This window comes from Peromyscus leucopus, chromosome 3 (genome assembly GCF_004664715.2).
Source record: "Peromyscus leucopus breed LL Stock chromosome 3, UCI_PerLeu_2.1, whole genome shotgun sequence".
NCBI lineage: Eukaryota > Metazoa > Chordata > Mammalia > Rodentia > Cricetidae > Peromyscus > Peromyscus leucopus.
Genome location: NC_051065.1, coordinates 148,556,097 through 148,575,071, shown reverse-complemented (window position 1 = coordinate 148,575,071; position 18,975 = coordinate 148,556,097). Strand labels below are relative to the sequence as shown.

Genomic DNA, 18,975 nt, shown 5'->3' with positions numbered 1-18,975 from the left:
ATAGATACATGAGATAAACACACAAGCAGTGGGAAAACACCCATAGCAGTTTTTAGGGAAGAAATGTAGTGTCACATGAGAGAACTTACAGACAGAAACAACTGATTGTTGTTTACAGTCAGTGACGGCTTTGCCGGGTGGGGCTCCCCATCAGAGAGTTATTCATCTCGTGGGTCCATCTGTTGAATACTAGTTGTCACCTGCTGTATACTTCCATGGCCTCTGGTAAAGCCATTGCTACCAGCAGCTCTCAGCAGGAGGGGCCAGGAGCAGCTCTCCTGCTCTTTAGTCCATAGACCTGGCTCATCCCTGCACCCTGCCAACAGAGTCAGATCTAGTGTGCTGCCAGGGCTACGTACAAGGCCCGCTCTGCCAAATGCTGTGGCTAGTGATGGGCAGGACCAGCTCTCCCACTCTCATGACCCTGGGACCAGCTTTTCTTGCCTGCAGTGGGTGGTAAGGGGTAAGTGATGAGGGTCAGGTGGGAATCTCTCCCTTCCCCATGCCATCACATGATAGAGCATGAGGCTAGCTCTTCCACTCTGACACCTTCAGGGCCAGATCTCCCACACCCCCACCAGCAGGGACTGCTCTACTGTATGCCCTGGGGAGGTACAAGGCCCACACTCCTGAGTGCTGCAGTCAGTCAGGGCCAGGGCCAGTTCTCCCTAGGGCTGTAGCCAAGGAGGGGCTGGACCAATTGTGTGCAAGCCTATCCTCACTGCTATCAATGATAACAGGAGCCATGGACATCAACTGAGACTGTCGCTGCAGCAGGGCCACAGGTCCAGACATGACTCTTAGCAGCAGCCCAGGTCCAGACAACAAACACCATGGCCCAGGGTGGCAGTAAGGGTTACTCAGATCTGTATGGCCCAATCAGAGGCTCAGTTCTTGGACACTAAAATGGCCCTAGGTGGTGGCCCAGACTCCTGATGTCTACAAGGCCCTTGGTGGCAATACAGGCCACATATAGCAATACAGACCCCAGCTGCACTTGGACTGGGGACCCAGGCATGGTCCTTGGCAGCATCCTGGGCCCAGATGTCACCATGACCCCAGTTTGCAAAACAGATCACTCAGGTCATCTTGGATTCAGAGACTACATGGCCCCAGGTGTGGGCCCAGATCCTGGGCATCTGCGTAGCCTTTGATGACAATAGGAGCCTCAGGCATCAGCTCAGACCCTGGCTGTGACAGGGCCACAGACCAAGACATGGCCCTGGCCACAGCTCGAGTATGTACAATGCCCTGGCCCTGGATGCCAGCACATGTCACTCAGGTCTGTATGGGCATGGCATCAACACAGCCCTTGGACACCAAAATGACCATAGGTAGAAGCCCAGATCTGGGTGTCAGTGTGATCTTTCTTAGCAACATGGGCCGTGGACACCAGCACAGATTCAACTACGGTAGGACCATGGACACAGATATGGTCCTTGGCAACAGCCTGGACCCAGATGTCATCTAGGCCCTAGTTAGCATTGCAGATCACCCAGATGAGCACAGACACAGTAGCAACATGGCCCTCAAACACCAACATGTCTCCAGGTGGCAGACTACACCCCTGGTATCAACTCAGCCTTGGATGGTAACAGGAGCCCTGGACATCAACACAGACCCTGGCTGTGTTAGGGTCTTGGGCCCAGACATGGCCCATGGCCAGTTTGGGTCCCGATGATACCATGGCCTCGGGTGGCAGTACAAGCCACACAGGTCTGTATGGCCCTGGCAACAGCTTGACCTTCAAAGACCAACATGAGCTCAGGTTTTAGCCCAGACTGTAGGGCTCTGCATGGTCCTTTGGGGCAACAGGAGCCACAGACAGCAACTCAGAGTCAGGCCACAGCAGGGACAAGGGCCCAGACGTGGCCCCCAGCAGCAGTCTGGCTCAAACATCACCATAGTCCTGAGTAGTAGCACAGGCCTCTTAGATCAGCATGGCCCCTGTGGGGGCACATCCCTTGGATGTGGACATGGTCACAGGTGATGGGCCAGGCTTGGGTCATCCACAGGACCTTTAGTGATCACAGGAGCCATGGACATCAATACAGACCACCAAGGCTCAGGGCCATGGACCAATTTCATGGCCCTTGACAGCAGCTCTGGCTAGGACAACACCACGACCCTGTGTGGCAAGCAGGCCATCTACATTAGCTCTTTCCTCACCACCCTCTTCAGATCTACCTCTCTGTGTAGCACATGGCTCATTCTGCCTCTCTCTCTCTCTCTCTCTCTCTCTCTCTCTCTCTCTCTCTCTCTCTCTCATTTCCCCACCTTGTATTCACTCACTATAATGGCACCAGATAAGCTCATGGTTGATTTCTTCCTGCCCCGAGTCTAAATGCCTGGGGTGGACCTGTGACCGTCCTCAGTGAGACCACCAGACCTAGAAGTGCCAAGAGGCTCCTCTCTCTATTTTTTTTTTTTTATGGAAGCACAGGCTCTATGAACCAAAGCCTCTCTCTATTTTTTAACCTAAGTGTTTAACTTCAGTGTATTTTCCTCATTCTATTTGTTGGAAATGGGGGTATAGTGTACCAGTATTTTTAATTGTTTTGTATTATATTCATATATCCACTTTGCTTTGGTGTTGATGACTAATGACAAAATTTATTGTTTCTCCAGGTCTACCACAAAGAGGAAAATTCATGCATCCATCACCCTTGTACAGCAGAAAAGCACGCAGAGATTCATCATGTGGCTCACAGTGTGTACTCCTTCAGCAGGAGCTACGTCCACCTGGAGACAGAGGCCGGCATCTTGCCCTGCAGTCAGAATCACACGGTTCAGGCACATTTTATTCTTCAGGGGCCAGTCTTGAGAGTGATGGGAGAGCTTATCTTCTATTACCTGGTGAGTTCTACCTCCATGTTGAGAACTACAAAGAGTCATTCATCTCCTGACCATGTCTCTCCTTCTGACATGTTGGGTTCTAGGCTGGGTATTTCTGTCTGGGTCTCAAACAATAGATTTGTCAATTAGAAGAAAGCTTTGTAAAATATAGATGTAAGCTTGGAAAATGCTTTCTATTTTAGGTCATGGCCAAGGGCAGCATTATCCAGACTGGAAGCCATACTCACCACATGGAGCCAGGAGAATGTGAGTGTTTCCCACCCAGTAACACATCTCCAACTGAATTCCCCACATACTCACCAGTGTGATCTCACCACTGAGCAACTAAGGATGCCATGATGGTTGTGTGTCACCATAAACACACTCTACAGCAGAAAGTCAATGTTCTGTCATCTAATGTAGGTTATCCATCATACCATGACCTTCAGGATGGAAAAGTCTCAGACTCCCAAACTGGGTACCATTCAACACAGTAAATTTTCTATTCTGAAGATGTAACACCTGAAAACACAAAGTACTCCAAAGTACACCCCAAGTGAGAAATCTATGCATTCACACACAGATTATCACCAACAAGGCAAAATGTGTTACCTTAGTGTCCATCAAAAAAAAGTATGGAAGGTTTAAGCCTTGGACTTTAAACTATTCTAGGTACACCAATTTTATTCATTTGCCTCATCTTTATTTTTTAAGTGTGTGTGTGTGTGTGTGTGTGTGTGTGTGTCTACATATCAGTGCATGTGCCCTCAAAGTTATAGGCATCAGGTCCCCTGAAGTTAAAGATAGAGTTCAGAGCAGCCTGATGTGGGTGTTGGGAATCAAACTTGGTCCTCTACAAGAGCCTCAAGTGATCTTAACTTTTGAGCTATCTCTCCAGTCCTTTGGTTTCATTTTTATTTATTCTTTGAAAATTACATATATTTATACAATACATTTTTAATATATTTATTTATTTCACAACCTGACTGAAGTTTCTCCTCCCTCCTCTCCTCCCATCCACTCCTCTGTATCTGCTCATCAGGCCTCTCATGGGTATCTAAAAAAAGCATTGCATATCAGATTGTGGTAAGAGTAAGCACCTCCCCTTGTATTTAGGCTGGGCAAGGAAATCCAGCATGAGGAGTAGATTCCCAAGAACCAGCCAAAGTATTAGGGACAGCCCCTGCTCCCATTGTTAGGAGTCCCACAACTAGACCAATCTACATAACTCTCACATATGTGCAGACGGCCTAGGTCGTTTCCACGTAGGCTCCCTGGTTATTGATCCAGACTCTGTGAGTTCCTATGAGCCAGGTTAGTTGATTCTGTGGGTTGTGTTCTTGTGATGTCCTTGAGTCCTCTGGCTCCTACAATCCTTCCTCCCCCTCTTCAGTGGGATTCCCCAAAGCTCAGCCTAGTGTTCCGCTGTGGGTCTCTGCATCAGTTCCCATCAGTTACTGGATGAAGACTCTCTGATGACAATTGGGGTAGTGACCAGTTGGATTACAGGAGATGGCCAGTTCCGGCTACATATCCACTATGGCTAGGAGTCTTAGCTGAGGTCATCCTTGTAGAATCCTGGGAGTTTCCCTGGCACCAGGTTTGTACCCCAAAATGTACCCCCTCTCCAGTTATCTCTTTTAGTACTCCTTCCTCCATCCACCCCTCAACAAGATCCCCCAAGTTCTCATCCCCATCCTTAAGATCTCTTCTATTTCCCCTTCCCAGGGAAATCCATGCATCCCATCCCCCTTTGGACCCTCCTTGTCACCTGACCTCTCTGAGTCTGTGGATTGTAGCATGGTTATCCTATACTTTTTGGTTAAATATCCACTTATGAGTTAACACATTCCATATTTATCTTTCTGGGTCTGGGTTTTCTTACTCAGGATGACTTTTTTCTAGTTCCATTCATTTACCTTCAAATTTCTTGATTTCATTGTTTTTAACAGCTGAGTAATACTCATTGTGTAAATGTACCACATATTCTTTATCCACTCTTTGGTTGATTGGCATCTAGGTTGTTTCCAGGTCTAGCTATTACAAATAAAGCTGTTATGAACATAGTTGAGCAAGTATCCTTGTGGTATGATTGAGCATCCTTTGGGTATATACCCAAGAGTAATATAACTGGGTCTTGAGGTAGATCAATTCGCAGTTTTCTGAACCACCATATTGATTTTCAAAGTGGCTGTACAAGTTTGCACTCCCACCAGCAATGGAGGAGTCTTGCTCCATATCCTCTCCAGCATAAGATGTCATTTGTGGTTTTGATCTTAGCCAGTCTGACAGGTTATAAGATGGAATCTCAAAGTCGTTTTGATTTACATTTCCTTGATGCCTAAGGATGTTGAACAATTAAGTGGTTCTCTGCCATTTGCAATTCTTCTGTTAAGAATTCTCTATTTATATCTGTACTCCATTTTTAGTTGAATTATTTGTTTGTTTGTTTGGTTTTTTTTTATGTCTAGTTTCTTGAGTTCTTTATATATTTTGGAGATCAGCCCTCTGTTGGATGTGGATTTGATGAAGATATTTTCGCATTATATAGGTGGCCATTTGGCCCTATTAATAGTGTCCTTTGTCTTACAGAAGCTTTTCAGTTTCATGACATCCCATTTATTATTTTTGATCTTAGTGTAGATACTAATGGTGTTCTATTCAGGAAGTATCTCCTGTGCCAATGTGTTCAATGTTACTTCCAACTTTTTCTTCTATCAGGTTCAGTATAACTGGATTTATGTTGAGGTTTTGATCCACTTGGACTTGAGTTTTATGCATACTTATAGATATCAGTCTGTTTGCGTTCTTCTACATGCCAGTACCCAGCTATGCCAACATCATAAGATGTGGTTGAAGATGCTTTCTTTTTTCCATGTACAAAGCATATCAATCATACACACTGCTCATAAATTTTCTCCAACTCCTCCCTGCCAACATCCACCAGGCCCCTTCCCTACTTCTTTTTGACAGGCTTGATGTTGCAACGGTTTTGGGCAGGAATCATAGCTGCTGTGACTTAAGGAATGAAATCACTCTGTCATATCCTGATGACAATGCTCAGTTCTACTTGGCTCAACTGTCACTCTCTTAATGGCCTCTTCCACCTGCTCCTATTAAAATCCCAAGTTACCACTGGATCCCGGTATTCTCAGTATTCATCTTCTTGCCATCCTTTCCTTCCCAAAGAGCACTTCCCACATGCAGAAATATTTTCTACAATTTACCTATTTATTATCCATTTCTCGTCATTTCAATATCAACTGCATAAAGCACATAAATTTGAATATGTAGTTTCACAGAAATCTTCCAAGTGATTTCTAGAAATGGTAGGTACTTGTTAGATGCTCAACAAACTTACTGAAGAAGGGCTTCCTTGTCATTGACCAATTACACAAACTATTTATCAATTTAATAAAATATCCAGTTAGTTCTTCTACAAACACTAAATGGGAATCATAGCATCCATTTTGAGAAGGTTTATGAATCTCCTCAGATTCACCAGAGACAATAACAGAGACTTCTAAAATTGCATAATTTTTTCTATAAAATGTAAATACTGTGAGCATTTCATAAAGATATACTTATTATTTTCAAATGTAGCATGCTCCTCTGAGATAATCATCAGTTGTCAGCTCCCTGAGTACCAGATTGTCATGTGTATTTTTCTTCCTCTTATCTAAACAATAAATGAAACATTAGTTAAGTTTGCTTCATCCATTTTTATAACAGGAGTATTTAACAGATGCTGTTTGGGATGTTAAGATGTAAAAGAGATAACAGGTTAGTATATGATTAGCTATAAATAAGCAATATAGCCTTCCATGGTGAACATCTTGGTGGAGGTATCTTGCTGTGAGCGTCCCATACCCTCCTGAGATCATTAGCATGCAAACAATTAACCACAGAACAGCCCAGATGTAAGAATGTCTTCCGCCTACAGACAGTCCACCAGACCCCTGTGTTTAGTTATTTGGGTTTTCCTGTCAATATTCTGACCCATAACTGTCTCTTCCCTTTCCCTCCAGCTCCAGTGAAAGGCAACTTTGCCCTGGAGATTCCTGTGGACTTCAGCATGGCTCCTGAGGCTAAAGTACTCATCTATGCCATATTGCCTGATGGAGAAATGATTGCAGATTCTGCAAAACTTGAAGTTGAAAAGTGTCTTCTCAACAAAGTGAGTGATTTATTTCTGAAAATTTCTATTTGAAAAGAGAAAAAAATGGCTTAAGGATACAGATTTCAGATACACTAACCCTGGCAATTGGTGTGTGCCTCAGTGGCAAACATACAGACAGCACCAGAGTGCCAGATTTCTGTTCACAAACCCCCAAAATAACTGGAGGGTGACAAGAAAGAAAGCAAGGAAGTGGAGCAGGAGAGGGGAACTGAGTGATTAATAAGTGGCTAACGAGTCCCAAGTCCTGTAACTTCAAAATCATTATATTTATGCCATGTGCACATGCACATGGGTGCACACATGTGGGGAAAAGAGAACCATGTTCACATGTCTGTCTCCTCCAACATGAGTCCAAGAGACCAAGGTCAGGTCATGAGGTCAACAGCAGGTGCCTTTACCCACTGAGCAATCTCATAGTCCCTAATGTCACATCACTTTATGCAAGACCAGTAATAGAATCCAGGCCTATCAATGGATAATGTATTTAGTTTCCTTCTAATTTTTCATTATGATTTTTCTATGTGTATGATAAGGACATAGAGCCTTGTTGTTATTAAATGTTATGATACAATTGTAAGCATTGCATCTCAGACTGAAAGGTATCCTGGCAGCTGGAAGCCAAGGAATACCACAAAGTCACACCACACAACAAACCTCACACAAATGATTTATTGAGAAGGAAAAAAACCAGGAAAGTGGCTGCCTCTGCTTGAGCAAGAAACGGCAACACACTGAACAGGATAGAGTGCTTACATAGAGCTTCTTGGGAAGAGGGTGGAACTTTTCAGGGTGGAGATTGGTGGGATTTCATGTCCAGAGATTGGGCTTTTTGCTCTGCAGGGTGGGGGCAGGGTCCAGCAGTTTGGGCAGTTAAAATATTCTGTGGGTTGAACCTGGCAGTTAGAGGTCCTCAGTGGAGGGGCCTGGCCACTTGTGTGGCTCAAGGGGCTTACATTCCCCCCTTTTTTGTTTATTATTATAAACAATCAGGTCACAGTTAAGGGGGCAATGTTATTATTAGAGTACTTCCTGTTGAATCACGGTATTGAGGTTCTTTGGGCAGTCTTGATCTTCATCATCAGGATGTAACCGCGTGCTGCAGGTCTCTGGCTCCGAAGCACGCCTGTAACGGTAACTGGTTAAAAGTCTGGTTAGTGCTGAAGAAATCTAGACAAGAAGTTTATAAGGCAGGGTGCAACTATCAGGATTAAGAAAAGAAGGAGAAGGGATGAGAAGGGTAGCATCCAGCTTCATATTGGACTATCAGTGATCCACTGGCCAGAGGCATCAAGCTGTTTCTTACTTTTTGAAGTTCTGTCTGAAGTTGTTGGATCTCATCTTTTATAGGACTGCTAAGGCAGCCTACATCTGGCCAACATCGACAGTGGTCTCTAGTTTGATCATAGAGAAAGAAGGAATAGGAGACAGGTGTATTAGAAGTTGATTTATGTGTCATAGGGATAAGTATCTCCTTTTGGCAACTTGCTGGTGAGCAGTCTCCAGATCCCACCATGCAAGTGGTCTGGTTGAACCATTAAGGATAGATTTAACAACAGCATAGAGGGGAAAGAAATCTGAAACACTTTCCATCATCCTAAGTCACTTTCTTATACCTCCAGAACTTTCATGTACATGCCTTAAATCACTTTCTTATACCTCCAGAACTTTGATGTACATGCCTTAAATCATTCTTATACCTCCAGAACTTTCATTTACATGACACCTGAAAACATTTTCTTACACTCTCAGAACTTTCATTTACATAACACTTAGACTTTTAAAACTTACTTAAGCTTTCGCATCCTCAAACAACACTTTCTTAGACCCTCCGAACTTAAGTTATCCTCAGTGCTTAAGATGTCACATTCTCAGACCTTTATAACACTTGTATGCTCCTGTATGAGTACATGAAGGCGCAGCTTTAATACCTTATTAAACAAGCATGGTTTTTTAAATTCTATCATAAACCCTGCTTTTATGATTTTTTGTTTTCAGGACAGGAATTATCACACAAGAATAGAGAAGACATGCACAGGTGATAAGCCCCAGGGAAGGGGAGATGGATAGGGGACGGACTCAGCCTTTGACAGCCTGACATAGAGTAACTTCCTGACCCTATCAGGATAGGCTGTTGATTAGAAATGAGGGTCTCTAGGATGATAAGCATCCATAATATGTAAGAGCTACTCCCGGTAGGTGTAGGTAAGAAGAAATAGAGAAGAATGCAAGTTTCGATATAAGAGAATTTTGGATCATTTGTTTGTGCAGTGGCAGAAGTTGCTGTCATTGAAAATTGAGAATGCCAATTTTGGCCGTTTGAACTGTACTAAGGCTAGAGAGAAGCTTTAATAAAATTAGAGTCCGGGGAGGAAGAGGGGAAGGGTCGCAAAGTGAACTGCACTTGAGGGAGTTTCTATCAGCTCCAAGTGGGAGCTGAGAGACAGGAGGGACTATGTCGCAGAGGCCCAGATGGGCTTAAAGAGGCTGTGGGGGCTTCCCAGGCAGCTCCTGGGGGAGGCGGCCAGAAAATAGAGAGAGTTCCAGCAGCTGCCCACATGGTGAGGCCCTGGAGGGTGTAGCAGGCTCCAGGAGCCAGTGAGAGGACATTTACCAAGTAGGTGAGGAGAGATGGATGGTTAGAGCAGGTGGAGGAGGAAGCAGCTGAAGAATTTGGAACCGAATATGTTGGGTAGCAGAAGCCAGCAGAAACAAATGGTCTATACACATCTTAAGAGTCAAATCAGCAACTTGAGTCATTTTGAAATGTTAAGACATGGGAACTATAGGGTGAAGGGGAACTACTGCTGAGCTGATAAGTCAGAGATCCTGAACTGAGTGATAGGTTCCATTGGTTTCTATAACTGCAAGTATGGGAATATTAAAGGGAGAAGTGGGGAGCAGAAGATTCTTTCTTAGGTCTTAAAAAAGGCTTTTTTTAGTGGGTATTGAGCCTGGGTTATATATTTAGTGGGGTCTTGTAGTTGAATGATAAGGGCTGTGATTTTTGGCTAAGGGGGTTTTAGGTGTCCCATACCTAGGGATCTACCTGAGAGGTTGGAAGAGAAGAGGTGTGTCAGATCATGTGATTTGGAGGAGAAGGAGGAAGGGAATGGCTGGCCAGCTTGGGGTCAAGTGGATGGGGGAGCAAAAGAAATAGAGGCTCCCACTTTGGCTAGGAGGTCCTTTCCCAGCAAGAGGATGGGAAAGGTTGGCACCATTAAGAAGGAATGGGTAAGGGAAATACCCTTCAAATGATGGGTTTTGGTGAGCCTGGTAAGGCTGTCTCCTTACTCCAACAACAGAAGAACAAGGAGAGGTGGGTCCCCAGAATTTCAACAGGACCAAAGAAATGGGCCCAGTGTCCAAAAGGAAGGAGATGAATCTCCTGGATACTATAACTACCTGAGGCTCCCTGTCAGAGATGGCGGTAGTCAGGCCAAGGGAGCCTGGGCTCACTCAGTCGTTCATGGCCAGACCAAGGAGGTCAGATAAAGGGCAATCTGGGCTTGATGTCCCCATGCTGCAAGGGACATGGGGGCAATCAATACCCCAATGCCCTTCTTGATGGCACCTTGGACATGGTCTGGGTGGTTTACGAGGGTTCAGACAGGCCCAGGCCCAGTGACCCTCCTGACTACTTTTGAAACAAGGACACAGAGGTTCTCTAGCTTTAGGAGACCAGGGAGCCTGGGCTTTTGCTTTGGCCAGCTGAGAGGCCTTAGCCGTCATCAGGTATTTTTGTTTTGGGCTTTTTCATCTCTCTCATGGTGCAACTTGAAGGCCATGGTGAAGACTTCTGCCTGTATAGTCAGGGGTCCGCGCCCTAGACATTTGAGTTTGACACTAATATCAGTGAAATTCTAGGAGAAGTAGGTCATAAGGAGTTACTTCCTATCTGGGGTCTCAGCAGCCAACCAAACAGGATTGGGAGCTTATGTAGAGCTTCTTGGGAAGGGGGTGGAACTTTTCAGGGTTGAACTTTCCAGGGTGAACATTGGTGGGATTTCATGTCCAGAGATTGGGCTTTTTGCTCTGCAGGGTGGGGGCAGGATCCAGCAGTTAGGGCAGTTAGAGGATTCTGGGAGTGGAACCTGGCAGTTAGAAGTGCTGGGGGGAGGGGCCTGGCCACTCCTGTGGCCCAGGGGCTTACAGCAACACTGTTAAATGTGTGCTGAATCATAGATCCCAGCACTCACGTAAAAAACCAGGCATGACTGGCAGCTTCTACAACACCACTGCTGTGGAGGCCAGAGGCAGGAGAATTGCTGGAACTTTCCACTGGCCAGTTTAGCTCCAACTCCATGAGAGACAGTCTCAAGTCTATAAGATAGAGAGTGAGAGCAGGACACACACACCCTCCTCTGGCCTCTGCTGGATACATGGCTATATGCACCAGCACACACGTGTGCATTACACCACACTCACATACCAAAAATGAACGATTAACAAGAATTTCAGGGAGCTGAAATAGTTGTTTGTTGCTTCAGAGTTTGACTGACACATCCCCTGTCTTCCTAACTCAATCCCATTGGTGAAAAGGAAGCAAAGAGCCTTGGCTGAGTTCCGACAGTCATAATCTGGTAAACAATGTGCATGCAAAGTTACAGTGACTCGTGTGTTAGGCTTCCGGGCTACAGGAGCATGAAGCTGGCTAAGCTTGATTTCCCTTCCCACAGGTGGACCTGACCTTCACCCCAGCCCAAAGTCTTCCCGCCTCACAGGCCCATCTGCGTGTTGCAGCTTCTCCTCAGTCCCTCTGTGGCCTAAGAGCTGTGGACCAAAGCGTGCTGCTCCTGAGGCCTGAAGCTGAGCTCTCCCCTTCCTGGGTGAGTCCCCATCATCCTGTCCAAGAAAGGCCTGGGGTGAGGCTCTGAGATGATGGTTCTAATAAAGTAGTGGTCATTCAGACACTAGGACACTGTAACATAAAAATGCTGCATTTAATGCTAAGGGCATCGCTGAAGGGAGCTCTTCATTATAAAATCTCAAAGAATAGCTCTGAAAACTTCAGCCAATTGTGGTGATATACTGTGTACCCCAATAAAGGTTGCCTGGGGATCAGAGGACAGAGCCAGGCACGAAATTAGACATAGAGGTCAGGCAGTGGTGGAACACAACTATCACTCAGGAGGCAGAGATCAATCTGGATCTCTGTGAGTTCAAGTCCACACTGGGCTACATGAGAGAAACAGAACCAGGCAGTGGTAACACACACCTTTAATCCCAGGAAGTAATGTGGCTGGATACAGAAAGGTATATAAGGCGTGATGAAAGAGGAACTCTCTTTTTATAGGCTAAGGATTTCATAGAGGTAGAACTTGTGTCTGGCTTGCTCTGCTTCTCTGATCTTTCAGCTTTCACTCTAATATCTGGCTCTAGGTTTTCTATTAATAAGACTTTAAGCAATTCCTGTTACAGCCAATAAACTCAAGACAAAGCCTGAGTCAAGCACTCAGTGAGTTGTAAAGCTTGTGTGTGACCCAGGCCCTCTGGGTTCTTACTGTGCCTCTCCTACCCCAGGAATGGCTTGACCCCTAACACGTTCATGATGGAGCTTTTCAGAGAGATGCTGTCTGGGGGAGCCAAATGAAACAGTTTATACAAATGGAATCTTGTACATCTCAAGAGTTCCCCAAATAAGAAGACAGAATGCATTAAAATTTAAAGGCAGAGTACAAGGAGGTTCTCAACTTGTTTTGAAAATTCTTGGAAAGCACAACTGAAATCATAAAGTATTTACTGGAGTCTCAAGTTAACGAGAGCAAAACTCTTCCTCATACTGAATTAAGAATGGGGTTTATTAAGAAAAATTACATGATCACTGTAATAGTTTTTAAAAATTATTATTGCCACTGGCTATTAGCATATCTTTTAATGTATGTAAGGTGTTTATGCAAATTTAAAAACAGTAATCTTTAGTCTGCATAATGCTGGGATGCTGTGGGATGTTCTGTACCTTAAATGTGTTGCTCTGATTGGTTAATAAATAAAACACTGATTGGCCAGTAGCCAGGCAAGAAGTATAGGTGGGACAAGGAGAGAGGAGAATTCTGGGAAGTGGAAGGCTGAGTCAGAGAGATGCTGCCAGCCGCCACCACAGAAAGCGAGATATAAGGTACCAGTAAGCCACGAGCCATGTGGCAACTTACAGATTAATAGAAATGGGTTAATTTAAGATACAAGAACTAGATAACAAGAAGCCTGCCACGGCCATACAGTTTGTAAGCAATATAAGTCTCTGTGTGTTTACTTGGTTGGGTCTGAGTGGCTGTGGGACTGGTGTATGAGAGAGATTTGTCCTGACCGTGAGCCAGGCAGGACCAGGAAAACTCTAACAACTAGGAACTTACCAGTCTTTAACTAATGCATAAGTTAAACCAGCATTTAATTTGGTTTTAATGATGAAAGTTTATGATGCACATGCAGAAAATGATTAGGAAAGTATATGATTAAAATGTTTTTCTTTTAGATTTTGATTTCCCCAATCCATTAAATAAGAGATTTCTTGAGCAATTGTTTTAGTTGACAAATACAGACAATTAGTTAACAAACAAACAAACGCATGTACTGCCCAATGATTATAACAAAAAACATGAACAGAGTTTCCTTTCTCCCACCACCCTGCCCTATCCATGCTTTGGCTGCTTGTACATTCAATGATCACAGCTATTTCTTTACTGTTTTACTCCACATTCTCTATTAGTCTTTGAAAGTATTGGCCTTTCTTCATTTTTAACATCATCTGTTCATTCTTTTTATTATAAAGCAGCATATTAAAGCTGATTATTCAGACCCTTCTGGTCTTTACCTTGCCTACAAATCTATATGATTACTGTGTAAAATCCTTAAACAGTATTTATTTCTATAACCAACACATGTGGTTCATTATTAAGTCAGATAGTGAGCTGTGGTCATATTTCCTCTCATTTGTGTTCCTTTGTCCTGACATTTAATTGTTCTTTCTTATATTTACTTCCAGGCCATAATCCTCCTCACTTGACTTCAGTTCTCTAGCATCTGTGGCAGTGCTCAGTTCTGCTGTTGTCCCCAGTGGAGCCCTCTGTCATTGTTTGTTTTTGCTCTTTTGAGGGGCTCACCACCCAGCTCCCAAATAAAGCACACATGGAGGATTATTCTTAATTGTAAATGCCTGGCCTTAGCTTGGCTTGTTTCTCGCCAGCTTTCCTTAAATTACCCTGACTTTCTTTAGCCTTGGGGCCTTTATCTTTCTCTATTCCTGTATACCTTTGCTTTCCTTTTTACTCTGTGGCTGGTTATGTAACTGTGTGGCTACCCCTGAAGTCCTCCTCCTTCCTTTCTCATTCTTTTCTCTTAGATCTCTCCTCTCCCAGATTTCTCCTTCTATTAATTCTTTCTGCCTGCCAGTCCTGCCTATCCTTTCTCCTGTCTCGCTATTGACCCTTCACATCTTTATCAGACCATCAGGTGTTTTAGGCAGGCACAGTATCACAGCTTCAAAGAGTTAAATAAATGCAACATAAACAATAGTAGCATACCTTAATGTTGTGGATATGTTCTATATGCTGTGAATGTGTTGCTCTGATTGGTTGATAAATAAAATGCTGATTGGCCAGTAGCCAGGCAGGAAATAGAGGTAGGACAAGGAGACAGGAGAATTCTGGCAAGTGGAAGGCTGAGTCAGGATATGCTGCCAGCCTCCACAATGAGAAGAAAGATGTAAAAGATACCGGTAAGCCACGAGCCATGTGGCAAGATACAGATTTATACAAATGGGTTAATTCAAGATATTAGAACTAGATAGCAAGAAGCCTCTCATAGCCATACAATTTATAAGTAATATGTGTGTTTATTTGGGTTATCAGTGGCTGCGACCCGGGTAGGACTGGAGATAACTCCAGCTACACCTTAAAATGATATTCTCCAACATTTCCCCCTTTTTTTCTAAACAACAGTGAAAGGTTTTAACTTTAACACATTAAGGCTGCATACAATAAGAACAATTATCAAGTAAAGATTACATTCACAATGTACTGAATTCCAATTCATTTGTTTCTGGTATATTTAAAGAAAATACTCCATAATCTAGCATATCTTAGTAAATCCAAAATTTTATACCTAATTTACTTTCTATCATAGCTAAGGAAAACTGCAACTCTAACTATCTAGTCTTCAACTCCATTAAAGGCCCTGGAAGGATATAACATTATTTAAGTAAACAAAAAGTACAGAGCAAACATCTTCCAAAACTCTAGCAATGACAGAGACAACTAACTGCCTGGACAGTCACACCAAGTTCCTTGTGCAACATTGGGGCATCCATCTTCAGCATACAGGCCTAGAGTATCAGGAAGATTTCTCAGTGAAGCAGGAAATTTGAAGGACTATCATGCCTTGTATTGGCAAAGTTCATCAGTTGCTTTTCTCTGTGTCCTGCAGAATATTTGACAGACTCCTCTATGAAGCAGGAACTTTGAAGGACTGTCCTGCCTTGTATTGGCAAAGTTCAATAGTCTTTTTCCTGTGTGTCCTGCATGTCCAGTCTGCATAGCACATTGTCAGCAAAGGCAAGAGCAGTTTCTTTGCCCAGTGACTAACCTTGCTACAACAAAAGCAAACTCCATAAGGAATTTCTTCAATGCCCATCATCTCTGAAGTAAGTTGGTGCTGCCAGGAGCAGATAAGTCTCATTGTCATGAAAAGTCATAAGTTAACAAAACATTTTAAATGCCATGTTCTGTAGGTCTTTGAAAGTTTTGAAGACCATCTATCTATCAAAAATATATCTCTATATTATCTGGAAAGCATACCTAATATATCCACAATTTTGATTGTTGTAAGTGACTAAAAACTAACCTATGTTTCCTCATTACCCTATATAGTTTATAACAATAGCTTTCAAAAACTAGAACTTCACCCTACATTTCCAAATGAACTGCATAGGCACAATACTTCAAACAAAAATAGAAACATGCATACAATATGTTGTAACAAAAATAACTTTAAATTTTTATCAATACACAAAAATCCCTGAAACAAGGACTGGAACATACATACAGTGTGTTGCAACAAAAATTACTTTAAATTTGTGTCAATATACAAAAGTCCATATCAATACAAAATATTTGAGATTAATAGTTGCTTTTTAGTTTAAAGTAGATTCAATAATTCACCTATTATCATTCCTATATTCCCCTAAATATAACAAACATCCATGACCCACCAAATAACCAAAAGCATCCCACACCCCAACTCTTGGGAATGCAGACTTTGATTTCTCTAAATTGCTTCCTGTTTTCTGTGAGCAAAGTAGCTTTAGGGTCCCAGAGAGAAAATTTGAGATAATGACCAAGTCCTGGGAAGGCCAGCTATAATCTTTGTTGATAGCTACCACCTGTCAAGTTTTAGGAGGTCTCCCCTTGATCAAAACTGATCCACGTTATTCCTGAAGGAATCCACAACCTCTTGTTTTCTGTGGAACAAAACTCAAAAGCATTTTTTATTTCCATTTAACAAGTATATCTGTTGACTTCTTTTTTGAAGTAAAGTTATTCATAAAATATTTAGGTTAGCTTGATTTAGCAGTTTAGTTCACAAACCCATGTCTCCTAGAAGCTGTCTTTTGCTGCTCAACAATCAAAACATTCAAAATTAACATGATAATATACAGGATCCAAACTCCCTGTGTATTTCTCATCTCTACATGGCTTATTCTTACATATATTACTTTATTTATTTCTTTAAAGACTTTATTTTTAAACTATTCATTTCTTCTATGACTATAACCTTTTTCTTTTCTTAAGCCTCTGCACATTGTTAAACACACTGTAACCTCTTTAGAGGTTCTTCATTTAGACTTCTTTCATTGCGTATCTTTTAGCCTTTTTGACCACATAAACAAACTTTAAACTGCTAAGCAGGGTGGACCTATGCCCACAGCTTTGGCAGCTGACTCTACCCACTTCTTGGGTTGTGAAAATCAAGCCTGAAAGCTCACAGCCAGGTTGGAGGTTTGTCTGACTGAGAACTGCAATCAACCTTCCTGTGTTCTAGAATGCCGATGCTTACTTTATGGCAGGCATTTTTACTTAGTTTTTTGTTCCTACTTGACTGGCAGAAACTGTCCAGCTGAAACCCTTAAAGAAGCTGTATCTCTCTTTTTTTTTTTCTTTTCAGTTTTCTCAGGCCCTACGGACATTTAGGACCCACATTGGGTGCCAAAATGTTGTGTTTTTTTCTTTTTGCTCTTTTGGGGAGCCTGCCACCCAGCTCCCAAATAAATAACACATGGAGGCTTATTTTTAATTATAAATTCCTGGCCTTAGCTTGACTTGTTTGCTGGGGGATGTCTTTCTGTATGCTGTGAGTATATGTTGTTCCCATTGGTTAATAAATAAGCTGTTTTGGCCTATGGCAAGGCAGCTTAGAGGCAGGCGGGAAAGGAGAGAGATGGGAAAGAGAAAGGCAGAGACTAGGGAGATGTCAGGCACTGCCAGAAGAAGCAAGATATAAAAGTACTAGTAAACCATGAAGCACATGTGGCAATGCGTAGATTAATAGAAATGAGTTAATCTAAGATGTAAGAGCTAGTTACCAATAGGCCCGCCATAGGCTATGCCATTTATGATTAATGTAAGCCTCTGTATGTTTATTTGTGTCTGAGTGGCTGCAGGAAAACTTCCAGCTACATTTGGCTGCCCAATGTTCAACTTTCCAGCTAAAACTTGAAAGAACTTACAAAGAAACTCTAAAATTGAGCTAAGAACAGCTTTCTACTTCAGGTCTTATGAGGGCTGAGATATAGAGACACCAAGGTATAGAGATGCCCTGGCGTTCTGACTTAAGCTCCAGTATGGTGGGTTCACGGCACGTGGGCTTGAGTGCAGCATGGCAGATTCCTGCCATGGTACACAGAGGTTTCTCCAAGCTGTCCACTGCATAGTGGATTTAGCTTTTCCTAGTATAGGAAGAAAAAAAAAAAGAGATTCCTGGGCTGCTTCTTGGAAACATAGACACACTGCTTCCCAGAGTTGGTGGTAGGCATACTTCCACCATGTTAGGAAGCTGAGGTGGGCCAAAGCTGCCGTATCAATCTTAGGCATGCTTTATAGGTTCACAATAAGACAGATTCAGATGAAATAAAACTCTAAACTGTTTACAGTGTGTGTAAAAATGTACATAGGCTTGAAAGAGAGAGAAAAAGGAATATATACAGTATATATATATATATATATATATATACACTATATTTACAATGTATAAAGAAATAGCTTTAAAAAATAAAGTCTTTAAAGACACAGTAAAAGTAATATAAAAATAAGCCATGTAAAGATGGAAATCACACACACACACACACAGAGTCTAGATTATATTGTCTTTGGGATTTTTACCTATTTAATTGTAAAGGCTGATAAGTTAAACTAATATGTATAGTTTAAAGGTATCTTGACTTCAAACATTATGTCTAAAGATATATTGCTTTGGAAAGGAGGTTCTGCTTTTGTGTCCACAGAAGATGAGAACCTATAGATTGCTTCCAAGCTAATATGATTTGATCAGCCAAGACCCCCTGAGAGGTCTCCAGATGATCCAACATCCAAAATTAGCTTCAAGGCAACTGGCTCAGACAATGCAGCATCATAGACTACTCCAGTCAGGACTTGACCATAATTTTTTTTTTAAGTAAATTTATTTTACAACATCATTTAATTGACCATAATTTTTAATTTTCTCAGGATCCCCATAAGATTGCCAGCACCCACAACCAGCAGGAAGTAGTATGAGAAACTATACCCACATTCCCAAAAAATGATTTATGGATGTTTGTCTTTGTTTAGGGGTTGATTACAAATTGTTATTGGTCATAGTCAATCTCTTTCTAAAAGAAAAAAAGAGGATATGATATAGATATGATAAAATAAAAGGGTAGATTATTGAATCTACTTTTAAAGAGCAACAACTTGTTTGAAATGTTTTACACT

General features: G+C 42.5%; 1 protein-coding gene across 5 annotated transcripts in view; it reads left to right on the top strand.

Moving 5' to 3' along the window:
• LOC114700724 (alpha-1-inhibitor 3-like) overlaps positions 1-18,975 on the top strand; it is a 176,328-nt gene that overhangs the window by 105,708 nt on the left and 51,645 nt on the right. For 2 of the 5 annotated variants that reach the window (XM_037204176.1, XM_037204175.1), the window contains exons 12-15: positions 2,629-2,856; positions 3,039-3,102; positions 6,864-7,012; positions 11,692-11,877. The exons of 2 other annotated variants lie outside the window; for them this stretch is intronic. In XM_037204176.1, coding sequence (XP_037060071.1) covers positions 2,629-2,856; positions 3,039-3,102; positions 6,864-7,012; positions 11,692-11,877 — 627 coding nt within the window. The remainder of the gene's footprint in view (positions 1-2,628; positions 2,857-3,038; positions 3,103-6,863; positions 7,013-11,691; positions 11,878-18,975) is intronic. One more of the 5 variants, XM_037204178.1, reaches the window with a different exon arrangement.